The 20,714-nt window shown below is 45.4% G+C and overlaps 1 protein-coding gene across 2 annotated transcripts in view; it reads left to right on the forward strand.

The window, feature by feature from the left end:
* Window positions 1–2,080: 2,080 nt before the first annotated feature.
* The window catches only part of LOC149327868 (transmembrane protein adipocyte-associated 1 homolog), a 57,262-nt gene continuing 38,628 nt past the window's right edge, over window positions 2,081–20,714 (forward strand). For both annotated transcript variants that reach the window (XM_089563260.1, XM_089563261.1), the window contains exons 1-4: window positions 2,081–2,216; window positions 6,610–6,857; window positions 14,316–14,448; window positions 18,659–18,748. In XM_089563260.1, the coding sequence (XP_089419386.1) occupies window positions 6,715–6,857; window positions 14,316–14,448; window positions 18,659–18,748 (366 nt within the window). In that variant the 5' untranslated portion in view covers window positions 2,081–2,216; window positions 6,610–6,714. The remainder of the gene's footprint in view (window positions 2,217–6,609; window positions 6,858–14,315; window positions 14,449–18,658; window positions 18,749–20,714) is intronic.

The following is a 20,714-nucleotide window of genomic DNA, read 5'->3' on the forward strand; positions in this document are numbered from 1 at the left end:
CACCACCTACCGCCGTGGACGCACCCTCCTCCAGCTTTCTCCGCCCACCTTTGTGCGAGGTACACGACTGACCTGGTCTCCATCTCGGGCGCAGGCCACGATGAGACAACTTGGTGAAAAGGTGTACCAAGTGATGAAGTGGTCCGACTTCCATACCCTCCGCGAAAGGGCTCCAGCCTTGGGCAACTTCCTCGTACACATCGCAGAATGTGTCCGCAAAGTCATCATTGGATGCACGGCTCCTTCCAACTCCCCTGCCCCTGACCTCCGGCAGCTGGACTTGCGAGCATCAAGGCGTCGAGCAGAAAGGAAAGCCTAGAGGACGGGTCGTCCCACAGACTGGACTGTCCACAGAAGGACTGACGCCGTTTGTAGACGTCACGCCAAGTGCCTTCAGCGTGAGAGTTGGCAAGTAATATGCAGCTTCATCTAGACTGCACCGCAATCTTCCAGGGCGTGGCGGCTACTGAAGGCTCTTCTACAGACTTCCAAGATGCAATACCTAGTCCTGGGAGCATTACTTGCCAAGGGCATCACCATGCAGGCCCTGGCAGAACAGCTGACCGACCACTTCACCCCGGTGGCCCGGCCTGTACTCCTGGTCCTCCTTCCCAGCTGGTACCAATGCAGGCCGGCTCCTTGCAGTCAACCACTGGAAGTCCCCCAGACCCAACACCGCCTGGAGCACACCAGTTACCCCCCCCCCCCCCCCCGGATGCTCCGCACTCTGGGGACCGGTGTGGGGCGTTAAATGTTGGGTAGGCATGATGTTCCTCTGTCATTTGTCTTATAAAAATAATAAATGAACAAAATGCAGCAGTGATTGAGAGATACACATACCAAATAGGGGGCCCAATTGCAGCCTGCAGCATTGTGAAACGCCCTTTTGTAAGGGTCCGATCGATGCGGTCGGCAGATTTCTCTGTGGCTGGGCATATTTTTTCGGGGGCCAGCGCCAACCCTCGGCTCCCCTATGTGCTGTGTCAGATTTTCGGGCCGTTCGCACGTGCGGACAGGTTAACGGAAAAACGACATGTGCAAGAATTGTGTGAAAGTTTCGATGCGCTAACTTTCGGCGACGCAGTAATGGCAAACGCTGTCTACGTAAGGCATATGTAAGGACTCACTCACTCACTCACTCACTCACTCACTCACTCACTCACTCACTCACTCACTCACTCACTCACACTCACTCACTCACTCACTCACTCACTCACTCACTCACTCACTCACACACTCACTCACTCACTCACTCACTCACTCGCTCGCTCGCTCGCTCACTCACTCACTCACTCACTCACTCACTCACTCACTCACTCACTCACTCGCTCGCTCGCTCGCTCGCCCACTCACTCAATCACTCACTCACTCACTCACTCACTCACTCACTCACTCACTCACTCACTCACTCACTCACTCACACCGTGGCCGGGCTGCTAATTTGCCTCCAAATGTGGTGTGCATTGAAACACAAACTTACCGTGGTGTGTGCAGGGAACCCGACGTCTAGAAAAAGAGGGAAATTAGAGCATAGAAGCAACGATGAATGCGACAGCATTAAAATCGGCGTTGTCCCACGTCCCATCACGCTCATTTGAAGGGAATCTGACAAACAGTAGTCGCAGTTTCTCGCCATTTGTAAAATGGAACACACAAGAAGAGCATGGCGCTTGTGTCGCGCGACTTTTACACGCACAGTATATTCACTGAAAGCAAAAAAACAGTGCAAAAGAGCAAGACTTCCCTCTGTGCAGAATTCCCTCTGTGCCTTGCCTTATTCTTTGTGCCGGTGTTCTGCTTCGTTTTGAGGCAACGTCTGTATGTACAAGTACAACTTGACCAATCGTTCATGTGCGTGTACGTGAAAACTCAAAGTACGCGCCAAAACTGATCCGCAAACCGAAACTTTTTTTCAGTCACAATATACTATAAACCATCAAAACAAAATATCCACGCGTTGAATATTGTGTTTTAACCAACATAATATTATAACTGGCAAAAATGTGCGCTTTAACTAAAGAAATTGTTTGTTTGTGCCGTATTTTCGTATCGGCTTCGTATCACATGCCTCGACTCCCAACATTGTGCGTGGTCTGGCGTTTGCTTTCAGCTGATCGAAGTTTCGGAGGTTCTTGTCCCGAGTTCTTGGTATTTGTTCTTCTGTGTGTCAACTACTTCGCTTCTGTGCTATAGGAGCTGCTTGCCTTGAGTCGGAGGTAACTACTCACTTTGTTTACTTGTTAGTTAACGCAAATCTTCCTATTCATCCACCTACTTCTCCTCTCGCGCGCTTAAGCCTATGGTCCCGTTTTGCGCTCTTAGTTTTAAACGGTGCATGTGAGAAAGCTGTTTCTCTTTGCCTGTCATTGCGAGTGCGTTTTGACGTTTCGAGAAAAAGTGTTAACCGCGTGCTGCTCTGCTTAACTGTCGTTGGAGAGCTCTTCTGTGCCTTAAGCGCGGAATCGTACACAGCCCCCTACTGACAGCTGGTTGTTCCGGCTCGCTGAAGCGCGGAGACGCAGTTAGGTTGCAGTTTCCCCCGCTCCCTGCCTTAGCTCACAAAGGAGGTGGCATTGCCTTGAAAGCAGAAATCGCTGCCCCAGTTTCTGCGTCTCGGCAGTTCGAACGGAGGGCGGTTACGTAAGAAGGGGTGCTTTTTACGCGCGTACGATCGCCGTTCTCGCAGCGGTTGCTGCTTGCTTGTTTTCCCTTCGCTTGTGCTGACATTCGATACAACTTTGAGCTTCGTTACATAGTTCGCTGGAGGTTCGTGACTTTATTTGGCGGTTCCAAACTGAGCGAATTCTCTTGTACGTTTTAAGTTTGCCGAAGGGAGTATCGAGCCTAAAGCTGTCAAAGTGCTTAGAACCTATGCCGCTTTGTGCGCAGTTGTGTGCTAAAATAACGCGGTTGCTAACGCTGCTCGTTCTCTGTGATACACCCTGTGTGCCTCTGCAATTCATTGATGTTTCATGTAAATGCGCCGATAAAAGCGGCCCCAGCTGTGGGCGTGTTGTTCCGGCGTCAATCATCCTTTGTTTCCGTACACATGCCTCTTCGCTGGCATGGCCGTCTGGCTGATAGGGCGACCACTGCGACGGAGGGTCGTCGCTATCTTTTTGGCATTTGCGACTGCTGTACACTCTTAACAGTCTCAGCCGACGGCTTGTGTCTGGGCATTTTCACACTGAAGGTTATGTAAGCTGCTCGTACTCGGCGTCGTCGCTGCGATGTTTCGCGCGGCATTTCACGTACATTTTTGCTGCGATAGTGGAGACGATCATGTTCAGATATGGGCAGTGCTAGCCTTGCAATAAATATACCTGTCTGTCCCCCACAGGCACATGAGAGGTCATATCTTCTACGACCGTACCGAAGGGTCGGTGTCTTTTAAAAACTTCATAGGTTGCTATATGTGGGTTTGAGATGAATCAAATTCACTGTCGGAAACTGTACAATACAGCGTGACAAACTGCACACCTTTTGGTTCATGATTTCACTGGCACAGAATCTAAGTGATGCTTCCCAATAACACATCCCGCCCTCTCTGATTGCACAATAAGGCTTCACAATTGTCTTTAGAGGACGGACACAGTATCAAGAATTACTGAACATCTCCCTCCATTTTATAGTTCACAGATATAAAGTTGAAGTGCACTACCAGACGAAGGCGGTGAAAGAGACGAGACAAACGAGCGCTAACTTGATGTGGGTTGAAAGTTAGCACTCGTTTGTCTCTTGTCTCTTTCACCGTCCTTGTCTGGTTGTGCGCTTAAACTTTACATCATGTCTCACCAATGCGCCCAAACAGCCACTTTGCTGAACTTCATGCACAGAGGTGGTGAAAGTCACAAAATCGTGTGGGGTGCTGGTGTATAGACAGAGTTGTGTATTTGATAGAGGGAGCTAGGTTTTTCTCATGGGAGTTGCAACTCAAGGGGGACACAAAAATAGCCATAGTTATGAGAAGTAGTGTACCATTAGTTAAGTGTTTGCGATACCATTTCCATACTGTACTAATTCAAAGGCTATAGTGTTCAGGTTTATCTGCCTAGCTTAGTTACCAACACCTGAAGGTTATTTTGGCGAGAGGAAAAAAGCTTTCACACTCCTAAATGCTGTTACCCATACAAATTTTTTGTTTGATGTGAGCAAACCATATTTTGTGTTATCAAGAAAAATGCTTTCGTTTTGAAGCCTTTCTGCTGATTTTATTTCCTAGAACCTGCACATGATTGGCTCAGTTGGCATCGTCGTTAAATCCTCAGTTCATTTGATCAGACTGTTCACTCGGTATTTGTGTGTAAAGATAGTTTTCTGCATTTCACCGCCCATTGTGGAGAGTTATTTGCAGAAAGACTTGCAGCTGAGACAGTGTAAACTGTGGCTTGTCATTCTTATGGCACATGTCTTGAAAGCACTTTGCCACATTGTTTTGCTGTGTTTGCTTTCTTTAAGAGTGCTCTTTGTTCATCGCCGTATGTATAAGCCTTATCATTTTGTTTGCTATACAGGGCCAGTTGTCTTGTGTGTTCTTTGGACTCCACTAGAATGATAAAAGAACACTGAGGGCAAGTTTATTCAGTTTTTGTTCTTGGTAAAAAATTTATTCATTTGCCCTTTGTGGCTTTGTTGACGTTCGTTGTACAGCGAAAGACATTTACTGTTGAGGAAGTTTGATCTATAAATGGAACATTTTTTTCCTCGCCACTGTGTTCTAACTCATGACGCCAGTAATGAAAATGGACTTAGTGATCAGTGGTTCGAAGTGAACGGTGGTGTTGCGTAGTCTCTGCCTAGCCTTAGTGGTCCTTTAACAAAGCATTGTTATCACAGGCTGTATCCAGGACTGTTTACGATGGTGTGAGCACGTTATCCGGAAGCTTCCAAGTAGTATTTAAATCAAACGCAGTTGCCAGCCGTAGCCAGTCTTATCTTGACTGCAGCAGCCATTCATGTTGCTACTGCTGCCACTGAGTGATAAAGGAGAAGAGGATGCACATCACATGGGAAATGCATGTGCACTGGGTGAAAGAACAATAGGACATTCTTGCTTGATGTGTCATGCTAGTTCCTTGTTCTCCCTATTCTCATACTGACTGTGCAAGACTGATTGCAAGGATCTCACTCGTGCCTCCATTCAACACTTCTTTCTCACCGGGAGTTCGGCCTTATAATCAATTTGCTTTCAAGCCTTTGTTAGCCTGTGGTTATACCTATTGTCACCACTACATGACAGGACGTTCCTCATACAAAATCATTGGAGGGAAAACATGACGTGCTTGCTATTCATTATTGTTTTTAAAAGGAATGCGTGCTGAATGCAACCCCTTTTAAGCTTTCTGCATTCATTCATAGGCTGTGTGTGTTTATGTGCTTGCTGTGTTGAGCCAGCGGTCTTGATTTGCTGAACACAAAATGGCTTAAGCGTAAACAAATCTGTGGTGTCGTCGTGAGCTGTGTGCAGGAGTGAACTGAAGTACACGGACTGACTTTTAATTGCACTGCATTTGTATGTAAGTTCGTACAGGCGTGGGTAAGATTGTTGGGCTTGAAGAAATTTCTGGTTTTCACATTTTGCAGTTGCAATTAGCGTCGCGTGGTTGGTTTTCAAAGAATAGTTTTGGAAGAGGCGTTGTGGAGGCTGATAGGTAATTTTTGGCTGATTTGTAGCTACACACCTAGGTTCATTTTAAATTGGCAGCCACCAATTGGTGTTCTTGCTCGTGGTTGTTTGCCTTGTAGTTGCTTCCAGTTCCCTCCATTACTGGAGCAAGTTTAATGCATCGCATGGTCTTTTACTGGCACCAGTGAAAAAAGTTGAAGACTTGGCCTGAAAGCAAAATGAGTCGTTTCTTGTGGTGCATTAGTCTTTCAAACTTGAAGGAATTGGTGAGCGCTAAAAAACCTTGGAAAAAGGACGAACACACAGGACGAAGCGCTTTCTAACAACTGTTTTAATCTCAAAAGGAACATGACTATATACACACATTTGACGTCTTATCATGCACAGAAGAGGGAGGTACGCACGCGCTGACAAGAATAAAAATGAAGGAAAAAAAGGAAAACAACAACAGCGCTTACAACAGCCGAAGATTGCTATTCTTGAGATAGGTTAATTCAGTTCCCCCTAACATCACCGAAGGGGAGCTGACGCATTGCTTATCCGTAGCAACGTGCATTGCGAAAGCTTCGATAATTTCTCTTTCCCGTCTGTTTCGAGCCCTACCTATAACCTTGGTGTTTTTGAGCAGTGGTATGCATTTACAGTGGGCACAATGAGGTGCCAGATTCCCGGATTTTGCAATTTGTTCACATAATCTTTCGTGTTCCCGGAGCCTCTTGTTAAGGCATCTGCCCGTTTGCCCAACGTAAGTTCGTTGGCAGCTGAGTGGAATGCTGTAAATGACGTTTTCGTCTCACTTTACTAGGTGTTTTCGTGTTTGATATTGCACCCAGTCTTTCAAGAAGCCTTCATTGTTGTTTTTGTTTTTTTCTAGCTGTTAGAACAGCTTTCGCTCAGTCGCGTCATGCTGTCTAGTGTGACAGTGCAGTGGGCATGTCATTTCCTTCGTGTGAGTAAAAGTTCATTTTATCCGTCTGTGACAGCGGTCGGCCGCTGCCTTCCTGGCTTGAAGCAGTTCTCTGTGGACCGGCAATGACGTCATCCCTGACCTGAACGCTGTGCCTGTGTGGTTACACGACTCGGCCAGGATGACGGACGACGTGCTGGGCAGTGACGTGCCCAGCACCACTTCCAGCTACTTCAATGTCACATCACCCTCCCCGACCCCGGCTGTGCTGCAGCCGGAGTACTTTTGCAAATGGGTCCTCTACCACGAGATCCCAGGCTCTCGGTGAGTGAGCAGCTCTCCTTGCTCGAGGCGGCTCTCACTGGCTCCCTGTGTGAATAGCTGCTGGGTGTATTGTCCTGGCATAGCTTTTCCTTCTCTTCTTCAGAGGCCTTCTGGAGTTGATGACGTGCTGCACTTAACCTAATTTCATGGGGCATAGATGTTCCTAGTTATGCCGTACCACATGGCTGTTCTGAATGTGCCAGAGAAAAGTGCCGCATCGGTGGACTTTGGTTACAGTCTTTCTTGGTTAGAATTTGACCGCCAAAACTGTCATTAGCAGCATAATGAAGACGGGCAGAGTGATTAGTAGCAGGGACCTTTCAGATTAAAGGGACACTGAGGAGAAATTGAAGTTGGCTTGTATCGACAGAATACCAGCTCCTGATTACAAAAACGCCACTCATACTGACAACAAAGCTCTTGTAACGTAGAGAAGAGCAAGAACCAAAATACAGGTGTCGCCGCCACAGGCCAAACTCGCAAGTACAAGCGTCATGACGTCATAGGACAAAACAGTGTTGCTAGAACCAATGGTTCTAGCAACGCTAGGACACGAGAAGCACAAATCACTGAGGTGCAGCCAATGCATGCGCAAATCTCCTTGACGTCGCCAGATGGCGCCACGTGCCCGGCAGCTACGCGCGCGCCTGAAGCATCGAGACCAATCAGCGCCTGCTCACCGGGCTCCCGGTATTCCGCTAGCGGTAACAAGGTACACGTTATGCTAAAGGTGTCTATTTGCGAGAACTTCGTTGACGACTTCGAGAGCAGAATCCATCGTAACGATGGCAAAACGCCGGTGCAAACGTAAACGAAGCGACGGTAGCGACGGCCGCAATAGCTGATAGATGCCTTCAACGTGCGGCCAGCGGTAGCTTTCTTTTCGGCTGCTGCTAGGACGCACTGCTGGCCATCAGAAATCACGGAGTCTGCGTCACGTCATGTTCACGTCATGTTTCACGTCACTTAGTCCTGTGTCGTCATAGGAGAATCCCAAGTTTGAATCAGAGCGACGGGAAAAACTTTTTCAACTTCGAATCCAAATTTCTTAGAAATAAATGCATTTTTCGCTGCCGGCCAAGTGGCAACAAAGCCATGACATGCCGAACTATCGGATTTTGCTATAAAGAAAATATTAATAGTGCTCTCCTCAGTGTCCCTTTAAGTTAATAATTTCATTATTAACATCGCATGGGTGCACTCTGCTGTTGTTTCATAGGCTGCACAGGATATGCCTATAAATACCATATTTCGAAGCCATTGTTGTTGGTTTTTGCGAGTTATGGAATGCAAAATAGTATCTCTTTTCGCAGATTTTAAAGCCGTGAAAACACGAGGACAGAGATTGCTTCCAAATCTGTACTTCAAAGTTTGTAATGTGTAATCCCAGGTATTGCAATGTACTTGTAACCTCGTTCTTCCTATAGGAGTTTTTTTTAGCGAAGTACATGTTGCCGAGGTTGTTGCTGTTCACAAGGGTGTTATACTACAACAGACGTATTCAACTATAGACTGGTTTTTGTTCTGCCAGGGAAGTTGAAGGATTTAGAAAAGTTGTGAGTCTTATACCCGTGCCACACGCGCACAAGAAATGGCAGTAAATGCTTAAGGCCTTAAGTTTGTTAATGCCATTATTTTCGGAGTTGGTGCTACACGTCCACTTTTAATGCCATTATCGAAAGTGACGATGACGATAACGCTTGCAAGGTAGTCAAAAGTTTCATCTTAATATAAACATTCCTAATGAGCAGAATATATCGTGAATGATGTTCAAATGTAATGTAAAAACGATTTTCCAGAAAATACTGCTGTTCCTGCTTTACAAGTCGAAAAAGTAGCCATAAACTCGCATGTCAGCACATAAGTCGAGAGTACCTGTCAATAAGGCTGGTTAAAATGGCGCTCTTCGCATCGAAAATGCTGTTTAGGTGCCTCATCTGGCTGAAAGTTAAGAATTAACCATTTTATAGTGGGCTAGGCAGTTGTAACTGACAAAGCTGCATGCTTTTCTGCGTGGGGAATGGGAACGAGAGTACACATTGCACGGGCGAATGAGTTGTGGCGAACTCAGTAGGTCGCGAATGGCAGTAAGGCTAATGCCATTAAATTTATGCGTATGGCACCACACGAATGCCATTAAAACTTAAGGCAGTAAGCACTTAATGGCATTAAATCTGTCCGTGTGGCACGGGTATTAGAATAAGTTTTAGTGAAGGTGTCTGTGCTGTCTGGTTGTCAGTATGGAAAAAAAATGCAGAAAAGATCTACAGAAGTTGCGTTAATCAAGGAAGAAGGGATAATTATCGGTACTATTGAAAGAAAACTGTTTTGTTGTCAGAATTTGTGTAGATTTCCCTGAAGCATTTATGTAACCATAATTTGTTATTCATAATTCAGCTGTTGTGGAATTAGAGAAATCAGCCTAGGTGTGACAGAAACGTATCTGAAACACTCCATGCAAATGGTGATAAATAATTGCAGGTACCTTGCGTTGTAACCTTTCTTGTTTGGAGTGGCACAGACAGTGCAGAATTTTAGTCTCCCTAGCACTTTGTGGCTCCTTCCAGGCATCAGCGAAAACTTTTTAATGATAATATATGGGAGTCAGTTTGTTAATGCCAAGCAGACAAATGCTGCAGTTTTCTGCTCAAAGAACAAAGTGATTTTAAGAAATTTTGATCTAATGTTTTGCAGCAGTGAGCGTTAAATGCTCTGTTATGCTCACCAAAACCCTAGTTAGGACAGGCATGCAGATTAAATATAAGCTGGAAAAAGAGACGAATTATAACCTTATCTTGTGTCGCCATGTACATTCACTGACAATGCAGTTTGGAAATTCTGATCTGTGATGGATGTTCACTGCCAGTAATTAGTTTACCATGTGAGGTACAACAAGAGAAGCAAAATTTACACAAGAAATATGTAGTTGAGTTAGCTGCAAATCTACCATGGCATTCTTCTATGGACGTGCACTAACAAAATTTTGGTATTCGAAAGATGGGGGTGCCTTTTGTCCAGTCAGATTTTATGCAGTTGTAAGAATACAGCCCCAGCAAAGAAGTCAGTTATACTTTATCAACTTGAAAAATTGTAATTTTCTTTTATCCACACACAGTGTGCAATACTTATGTTTTTAGTGTCGCACACCTTTGTCTCTGCCTTCTTGGCGCACCCCGTACTGCAGTCGTTCTCTTATAATGTAGTGGAATACCTTAACACGCTTTTAAAAATGACACAGGTATCGAAAGAGCATCGTTGAATCAGTATCCATCATCTGCATCCTCTTTTCTCCACCCCCCATATACCTCCCCATCCTTTTCCCTTAGTGCGCCCGCCGCAGTGGCTTAGTGTCGGTGGTGTTCAGCTACTGATCCCAGGGCCGCGAAATTTGTCTTTGGGGAAAGGAAAAAGCACAGTAACTCGTGCTTGTCAACACCAGAACCTCACCCTGAGGGAAGAAATGAAAGAGAGAGTAAAAGAAGGAAGAGAGGAAGATGCTCCAAAATAATTTCGACCACCTGAGGGTTTTTAGCGTGCGCTGAAATCACACAGTACAGGAGTGCCTATTGCATTTCACTTCCTTCAAAGCACGGTCGCTGCAGAGCAGGGTTTGAGTCAGGGCCTTCTGGCTCAGTAGCCCTAACCACTGAGCCTCACTTCGGCATGGTGTAATTGAATCCTGGCTTCAGTGGCCGCGTTTTGATGGATGGAAGCTTGCTGTAAAATGTAAAGATGCCCGCATGCAATGCATGGTAAATGACACCAGGTGATATAAAATAATTTGAAGCCCTCTACGGTGTCCCTCATAGGCTTTGTGCAGCTTTGGGAAATTAAGCTTTACATACCATGCCATACCGTACCATTCTCACTCACTCACTGGCCCGGCCACATGACCATTGGCTCACAAACTCTCGCTCACCCACCCGCCCGATTGTCCACTGACTCATTCATTCGATGAGTGAATCAGTCAGTCGGCCAGTCATTTAATCTCCCGATCAGTTTATCATTTCATCGATGATTGATTTAGTAAATTTTTTAGAGATCTGCTACCGTAATAGCCCATCATTCTGCAAATCCCTTCGCCTTTCACTGACATCAATTCGGAGCAAGCTACCCAACGTGCCCATCTTTCTTTTTGGTAACTTCAACTATCCCACTATCCTCTGCTATCAGAACCTCACAAATCACAATCAAACGAGGCAAAACAGTTCCTTGATTTAGTTCTAGATTTCAACTTACATCAGGTAATAACATGCCCCACAAGAGGTGACAATACACTGTATCTTTTACTGATATCCAATCCAGAGGACATTAAAAGCATAAACATATTACCAGGCTTCAGCGATCATAGCCTCCTATCAAAAAGAGATCCCCTACCCAAGAGCTTATCACTGATTATATGAGGACGGACTTTGAAGCAATTAACCGCAAACTTGAACAGTTTTACAAACACTTTAATGCTATATACTCATGTCGCTCTCTCAACACGAATTGGTAATTATATAAAAACATGATGCTTAATTTACAAACCATACATTCCCACCGTCCTTATAAAGGCTGATTTAAATAACCAATGGTTCACGAACCGTCTTAAAAGCCTCCTTAACAAGAAAAAACGGCATTACAGGCACGCTAAACTATTTAATAGCTGCACGGCATGGGATTAATACCGTCTTAGTGCAAATACAAATAATTATGTTCAAGAATTGAAGGCGTCTAAAAAAATTTTTTTCTTCTGATCTGCTATCAATATTACAGTCAAACCCAAGTAAATTCTAGCGAATTCTCTCCCCCAAAAGCCGTACTAATCAGTTCGAACTCTCGGGAGATGATGACCAACCGGTCGAGGTAGAAAAATGCACGACAGCTCTTAACAAATATTTTTCATCGGTGTTTTCAACCACTTGTTCCTTTCATGCATGACTTTCCAGTGACCTCAGTGCCAGATATAGAAGTTAATGCCGATGGAATAGCCAACTTAATTAACTCCCTCAAACTATCGTCATCAGCTGGATGTGACCAAATGAGCTCCAAAATGTTAAAGACTACTATCCCAATATCAAGTAAAATACTATACCTGTTGTTCCTACAGTCCCTCAGTACCGGTGAAGTTCCTCACGATTGGAAAAAAGCAAAAATAATACCTATTTACAAATCAGGAGACCGGTCAAAACCAAACAACTATCGACTAATTTCGCTCACCAGCATCCCGTCCAAACTCCTTGAGCATGTAATAGCATCAAATTTAATCGCTCATCTTGAATCACTAAATTACTTTTACCCACACCAACATGGCTTTCGAAAGCTACTATCATGCGAAACACAGCTCGCCGAATTCACTCACGACATCCCTCAGTACGTGGACAATCGTTTACAAATTGATGCCATATTTCTCAACTTTTCTAAGGCTTTCGACCGTGTTCCGCATAATCATCTGCTAGCTAAGCTTTCTTTACTTGGAATCCCGCAAACATTACATGTCTGGCTCGAGCACTTTCTGAAAGGTCGTGTGCAATTTACATTCGCCAACTGTTGCAGCTCATCGCATAGTGACGTCACATCAGGTGACCCTCAGGGCGCAGGTTTATCACCGTTGTTATTCTTACTCTGCGTAAATGATCTCCCAACTAACACAAGAACCAAACTTCGACTTTTTGCGGATGACTTCGTTGTTTATAACATCATCCATGCCCCTGAAGACACCATTAAGCTACAAAATGATATACTAGACACAATTGCATCATGGTGTGAAAAATGGCACATGCCACTTAACCTAGGCAAATGCCAACTCATGTCCTTCTCTCGTAAACAAACCTCTATTAACTGCACATATTAATTCAACTCCCATTGCCCGAACTTCCTCTTACAAATACCTTGGTGTTCACCTGACAATATCCTTATCATGGGTCACTCATATTAATTCAATATGCTCCCAGGCCTCACGCACTCTTGGTTATCTGCGACGGAACCTAACATCATCACCACCTGAAATCAGACAACTAGCTTATCAGACATACGTACGCCCAAAGCTCGAATACACCTCATCCATCTGGCACCCTTCGCAAGCATACCTTACAAATGAATTAGAAGCCGTTCAAAATCGAGCTGCACGATCTATCAATGTCGCAGTACTCGCGTGACAGTAGTGTCACTGCACTAAAACGAGCCCTTTCCCTCCCAAGTCTGCAATCACGTCGCATTGTATCAAGCCTATGCCTCCTTCATTCCTTTTTCTACCACTCTATCAACAGGCATCCTTTGCTGCAGCCGCCATCAAGAATATCCCCTCGCCTAAACCACAGCCCTCCCATAGCTCCCATGAAAGGCCGCACGCCAGCGATGAATGATTCATTCTTTCCAGATGCAATATCCCGATGGAATGCCCTGCTTGATAATATCTCTTTTTGCACAGATCGAGCAATTTTCCGCACTAAACTAGTGAGTCATCCGTGTCTTATGGGATGTATTCGGCTTTGCCAAATAATCTGATCCTGTGTTAGTCTCTTTTCATGATTTTTTTCTTTGTTTCGTTCCTTTGCGTTTTTGTTTTTGTTATTGTTGAGCTGGTATCATATGTTGTTACGCGCTGTTCTTGCCCCCGCCTGATGTAATGCCCACGGGTCTTTTAAGGCTTCAATAAATGAAATGAAAATGAATGGGCCAGCAAGGAATTAAACCCCACGTACCCACTACGGTATTAAACCCTACTACGGCCGTCCCTCATAGCCTCAGACACTTTGGGGCCTTAAACTCCGTAAACCAAACCATATCCCTTTCTCCCAGTGCAGGGTAGCAGACCAGCATCTTTCAATGGAGGCAAAATTCTAGAGGCCCGTGTACTGTGCGATGTCAGTGCGCGTTAAAGAACCCCAGGTGGTCGAAATTGCCGGAGCCCTTCACTACGGCGTCCCTCATAGCCTCAGACACTTTGGGGCCTTAAACTCCGTAAACCAAACCATATCCCTTTCTCCCAGTGCAGGGTAGCAGACCAGCACCTTTCAATGGAGGCGAAATTCTAGAGGCCCATGTACTGTGCGATGTCAGTGCACGTTAAAGAACCCCAGGTGGTCGAAATTTCCGGAGCCCTCCACTACGGCATCCCTCATAGCCCGAGTTGCTTTGGGACGTTAAACCCCATAAACCAAATCAAACCTTCTCCTGGTGTAACTACCCACCACCTCTGTCTCTCTCTTTATCCCCACTGTACGAGTGGGACTCACAGAAAAATCCACTTGGAAAGGTTGAAGTTCAGTGCCCCCGCTGTATGTGTGCTTTGACTGGTTCAAGTGGCGGATGTGAGGGGGTCCTCACTGCAGCCCACATTAGCGTGCTTCGCTGTGCAGTGCTGGAAGCCTGTGCATGCATCGCTTATCACGTGACATGCTTTGGTTTCTTTGCAGCTGTGTGGGGATGCGATGGGAGCAGGGCTTAACGCGATGTTCTTCATTCGTATCGCAGCGTCCGCATGTGGGATCTGAGCATCCTGGTGCCCAACGTGCTGTTCCTGCTGTTCATGGCACTCCGCTTCAACCGGGCGCGGCTCAAACTTCGCGCCACCAGCAGTCCCATCTTCTCCACGTTCTACATCCTTGTGAGTCTTCCTTGTTGTCGAGCTACGCTGCTCTAGGCAGTGAGAAGTGTAAATAGGACAACCAGAAGGTATTACGACGACACACCTACTTTGCTAGTTCTATGTGGAAAAGATTGCCTCTCTCTTTCCTTCACTAGTTTTGCTCTAGTTTTGCAGTTTTGCTAGTTTTGCTAGTTTTGCAGGGCCATGGCTGCGCTCAAATGTATGCTAATGAGTAATCGCTGCCTCGATTGAATTCCTTTGCTCTCGCTGCTGTTTTGTGCCTGCCTGCTTTTTTGGAGAGGAGGAGGTGGGGGGCTGCGATACTGTTGGAGGTGTTGCTAAGGTGTGGCTTTAAATTGTGCTGTAGGTGATAATGTTAAAAATATTAATACAGTTGAATCCCGCTACAACGAAATCGGCGCGGCGTACGAAAAATTTCGCTGTCGCGGAATTTCGTTGTCGAGAAATTACAGACGAGTCGGCTGATCCCGGGCTGGCGTTGCATATGTCTCCTCGCCCAACGCCGCCTCTCCTCCTCCTCTTCTCGCCCAAAGCCGCCTCTCCTCTTCTCTTCTCGCCCAACGCCGCCTCTCCTCCTCCTCTTCTCCGTTCCTTCTTTCACCACCTCCTCTACTTGCCTCCTCCCCCACATCGTTTCGAGAGCCGTCGGGCCTCATCGCATCTGCACCGCTGCGTGCTACCACGGCGCTCTCGCGGGCTTGCTGCCGCCGGCCTGGCGTTGCATAAGTCAATGCTCACGCGCGCTCCAACGAAACGTCTTGATACTGCTACTCGGGGTTCAACAGACCCCTGCGATGACAAAACGCCGGCTGTAAGCCGCCCTAGGCTAATATCGCAGTTGGCTGCGTCACCTTCTTGTGTTGAGCTGAAGTGCCCGACGCAAGTGCCTTGCCGATGTTTTCTTTGCTCTTCAGTATCGTTGATAACGAACTCGGCGCGATGCCAAAATCTGTGGCAATAATCGACTTCTTCTTCCCTTTCTGCTTCGGCGATAATACGCGCTTTTTCTTCTAGTGAAAGAAATTTCCGCTTCTTCGCTGGCGGCGACATCCTAGGAATTCAGCAGAGCAGAGACGCGACGAGACCACGCTAAACGGTGCACACACAAAGGAAGAAATGGTGAAGCGGAGTGGGCTTCTTCCTGCACTCTCGCGTTTTCCTTTTTTTTTTTTCTCCGACAGGACACGAAGCTCCGCCCACCGATGGCTCCGCCCACCGGTCCACACAGACTGCCTGAAACGCGCTCGGTGCCTAGCAGACGACTCGGCCACGGAGGACGCGGCCGAAGACGCTAGCAGATGGCGTGCGCTGGCGCATTTTACACGCGCTTTCGAGGAGCCCCTCTTCGCTTGGAGGCCGCGAACGCTTACCAGCCAACACCGCTAGCAAGTGATCATGACGCGCTTTCGTGCTTGACAGGAAACCGCGAGCACCATGACAGCGAGCTACATCAATCGAAGAAGCCCAGCAAAGAGCCAATGAGCGGGGCGTGACGTCACTTCAAAAATCACGTGGGCATCTGGAGAAAAAAAAAAGCACACGAGGGTGTGCGCGAGGAGGATGTGCGATTGAGTGCGCGTACCCCCCCCCCCCCCCCCCAACAGCCTGCGATGCAAAAAAATTAACGGCGGGAACGGGAAAGTCGCTCTTCAGCACTCAACTTCTGAAGAAAGACAAGACGGAGGGGCCACTCACCCGCGAAAATTCGCAAAAAAAATTCGTAGAAGCGAACACGTGCTCGCAAAGTACTTCGTTTTTGAGGAAATTTTAATACATTAAGTCCTATGGGGGTTTCACGGGGAATGCAAATTACTTCGTTGTGGCGAAAATTTCGTTGAAGCGGCGTTCGTTGTACCGGGATTCAACTGTAATAATCTTTATTTGGACTGAATTGTTGTCCTGGGAGGTGTGCGAAGCAAATACAGAAAGGCAGCTGCTTGGAGCTCGAAAGCTTATGCAACACAGCTTATTATGTATAACTAAAGGAATACCGAGATGAAACGCAGCTGCCGCCCAATATCTCAAACTTGAAAGGACAAGCAAAAGTGCCGACATGGGTGCTACCTTTGCGAAACTTGTACTATAGCACAATTTTGTTCTGCAACATACAGTACCCCAACTTGCGGTTTCTGCTCCTGGCTTGTCTCATATTTTTTTAAGGAGTAATTTTGCTGAACAGCATCTCAGAATCTAACCTAAAATGTATAACACATAGAGAAGAACAGACATTTAGGCAAGTTGGATATAGTTCATTTTCAATGACAAGACGGCTCAAAAGGAACAAGACATGTGTAAGATGAAGACAAGACAAACACCGACTCTCAACTGAAATTTTATTGGAAAGGGCAGAGGTTATACAGTCAACGCTAGATATATCAAACTCGAAAAGAATCAGTTCGATATATCGATAATTCAATATATAAAAGCCTACAATGAATAAGATAGCATGCAACCTAGAAGTGTGAGTATGGTGCGTCAACGCTAGGGACATTGCTTTCTGGGTGTCGCTAAGCCTAGCTTGCTTTGTATCAAAGCTACCACGGATGTTGCTTTGTAACTAGGTATTGCCTAGCATTAGGGGCCTAATGGTGTTACCGGTGCGCTATAAACACAATAATTTTCCGTTAAGATTAAGGTATGATTGGTTTTTGCAATGCCTTTAGCAGCAGGGCAGGCAACGCAAGGCAAGTGAAGAATGCCTGGTGAGACCCGCCGGTATCCTTCGGTCAGCTAGGTTAGCTTCACCACATGTCTACATGTCTAGTGCTGTACTGAATGCTTGCTTCCCCGCACAGCAGTGGTGTTGCGTGGAAAATGCTCGTGGAAAGTGATCGCAGGAGTTCCATTAGGAGAATAGCTCACCGTTCGGTATATCTATTGTTTCATTTACAGGTACAGTAGTTTGATAAACACTATCAGTAGTGCTATACTTGTGCATAGGATTCTCCAGCGGATTCGGGAACTGTTCTATATAAGCAATAATTCAATATACCCAGGTTCACTATATCTGGGATTAACTGTAAAGGCTAACAGCAGAGGCATGCGATTGGCTGTAGCTTTCGGTCTGCGAGAAGAGCAAAAAAAAGATAAAGCATGAACTTTCCATTGCACAGGCACACGAGACCACACCACAAGAGATTATCGCGAAAGTGTATCGTATCGTGGCCTACGGCACAAAATGTGTCATCAGCCAGCCCACACTTTCTCTGACAGAACAAGAGATTGCATTTTTAGATATTAGATGGATGTCTTTGCCTGTGTGTTGAAAAGTCCACAGTTTTATTTTGTCTTGCTGTTCTCCGTCTCTGCTGTTAGCCTGTGTAATCTTTGCCATTTCCAGTAAAATTGTAGTTGAAAGTCGGGGCTTGTCCCATCTTCATGTTACGCTTGTTCGTCATTCCTTTCGTGCTGTTTTTCCGTGAAAATATAACACACATCCTGGAGGGATGTTAAATGATTAGCATGCTGTTATTGCTTCATTTAAAACAAAAGACAGAGGAAATTTGTTTCAAGGAAGGGGATTCTAACTGCAGTCTTATTTCTAAGTGCCATCAGTCCATTGTGCCACAGAGCCGATAGAGATGGGTGCTTGTAATTCTGCTGGTTTCGATTCGCCTGAAATTTCTCCTATTTGCCGCTGGCTGGCATTGCATATCTTAAAGATGTGGGACTGTATTTACCATACAACGAAGAACTAGCGGTAAAACATTTCAGACTTATGTACTAGGCAGAGTGCTTCAAGTTATAGGCTTGCGCAGTCACGCAAAAATATTTCATCACGCCTGCTTTTTGGCCATGAGCCGCCACGGTGGCTCAGTGGTTGTGGTGCTCGGCTGCTGACCCGAAAGACGCGGGTTCGATCCCGGCCGCGGCGGCTGGAATGTCTTTGGAGGAGAAATTCTAGAGGCCCGTGTACTGTGCGATGTCAGTGCACGCTAAAGAACCCCAGGGGGTCGAAATTTCCGGAGCCCTCCACTACGGCGTCCCTCATAACCTCAGTCGCTTTGGGATGTTAAACCCCAATAAACTAAACTAAACTAAACTAACTTTTTGGCCATGATCTATTGCTTTAGCCATTTTCTTGTTGCCGTAGCACTGACTCAGCTACTGTTTATGATGCAGCAAAATGCTCTAGACTTGAAAATGAACACCATACATCATACGATCATCTTGCTACGTCAGTTGAAATGCTCGCAATTTGTTGCAGGTGTCCCTGAATGCAGTGATGAGTGTCATCCGGTGTGTTGTGTCCATGACAGTCAATGCAGCTGCTCCTGCCGGCGGAATAGCTGACAAGGTGAGCTCAAGGGGGCAGCATGTCTCAGGTTTTATTTCTATTCAAGATTAAGGGGGGATGAGGGGATCCAAAGCAACTTCTCTATTTTTCGACTTAGAGTGATGAAATTTGGCAGACTGGCTTAAACCAGCATCAAACAATCAGGTATAAATTTTCACAATGACAGCTTCAGTAGGTTTCCTTTTATCATTGTTTATATGTTGTTCCCATGTTGCTTGCTTGTGGAAAGCCTAGCATGACAAAAAAACAGGCTACAGGTCTGTAAATGCTTCTAATATTTACTAAGAAGTGTGGTGTAAATCAAGACTGTTATTTTTTTTTTCATTTCTCTGCTTTTTTTTAAAGGACACAATATGCACCTTCTCTTCATGCTTACAATGTATCATGATCTAATTACCATGTAATAAACACATGCGAACCTAAATGGTAAATCTGAGACTGTCTTGACGCAGACCACACTTCAGTGATCACAACAAAACAAACGGGGTAAATATCCATGCAACCATTGCTGTGCTATGCTTTCCACGAGCAAGGTATTAAGCTCAAAACAAACTTTCAAGAATACAAGCCTGAAAGTTCTAAGCTAGCACACACTGTCTATGTGTAGATGCCAACAAATATATTTATTTGAAGCGCTTACAGCTAAGTTTTGGGTGAAATGTTTCACTACGACATAGAAACAGTGTTGGAGATGCCAAAAAGTGTACTTTTCAAAAATAGGCTTTTTCACGATTTTTGTCATCTGATCCCCACATCCCCCCTTAAGGGGAGAAGCTGGTCTTTGAAGAAAATTTTTTAAAATTTATTTATTTTATTTATTTTTATTTATTTATTTACTTATTATATAATGAAGTCACAATAGTGGAATCTTCAAGAAGCATCTATTTTTGCATGATGATTCCAAATAAGTAATTTAATCTTATGTAAAACAAGTCCTTGTGCACTTATATGTCATGTAACTTTTTGCTGAGAGCTTTCAATAAATTTTGCTGCAGGAAACTTGCTAGGACACATGCCATTAGCCTGTCTTGACATCAAACTATGCAATAAGGGCAAAATTATTATCCTGCCTATCATATAAGTTGAGTTACAGAGTTTTGAATTTGCCACTTCACAAATGGGAAGAAACTGACGATTTCAGAATACTATAATTCACCTTCTATAATAGGCAAGACGATAATTTTAACGTTATTGCATAGCTTGATGTCAAGAGAAACCATTGGCATGCAATCTAACAAGTTCCCTGCAGTAGAATTTCTTTCAAACCCTCCGCAAACGTTACCCAATATATTGCATAAGTGCACAAGGACTTGCTTTACATAAAATTAAATCACATATTTGGGATCAGCAAGCAAAATTGCATGTTTCTTGACGATTTCATAGTTGTGACTTCATTAATAAAAATTTATTTCTAAAACCCTCTGCCCCCCTTAAAGGGCAGCTGCCGAGGTTTTAGAATTTTACGAGCTTAAAAGGGTGGAGTGTGTGAAACTTGCAGGTGAAGCATGCCAAATCCTTTTGAGTTAGCATTTGAAATGGCGACGTAATCACCGATCAAAATTGCAATGGCCTTCAAGCTGCCCCTCAGCGCACAAGCAGGTCAGTTACGATGATGTCTGTTATGGTACCGGTACATTCTGAACATACAAACAGTTGCTTTGAAAGAAGAAAACCAACACCACCAAGGCAAAGCCCGCTGAGCTTGTTTGGCAGCATCCAGTGACGCTCGGCAGGGCGTGGTTGATGTCGGCTGAAATTTAAAATCTTGCCATCTATGACGTCACACCAATCTTCTCCGCACTCCTGCAGTGCCGTGAGAAGAAGCCTGAAATTTATTCATCAGTTACTTCACCATTTTAAATGCCAACAGGGGTGGTATTCTGCCGGTGTCGCCTTTTGCGACATGTCGCATATGGGCGGGGCCTAAAAAAGTGCTTACAGATGCTCGAAGAAATGGAAAAAGCCG

The sequence above is a fragment of the Amblyomma mixtum genome, chromosome 10 (assembly GCF_055824585.1).
Source record: "Amblyomma mixtum isolate Tamu chromosome 10, ASM5582458v1, whole genome shotgun sequence".
Taxonomy (NCBI): domain Eukaryota; kingdom Metazoa; phylum Arthropoda; class Arachnida; order Ixodida; family Ixodidae; genus Amblyomma; species Amblyomma mixtum.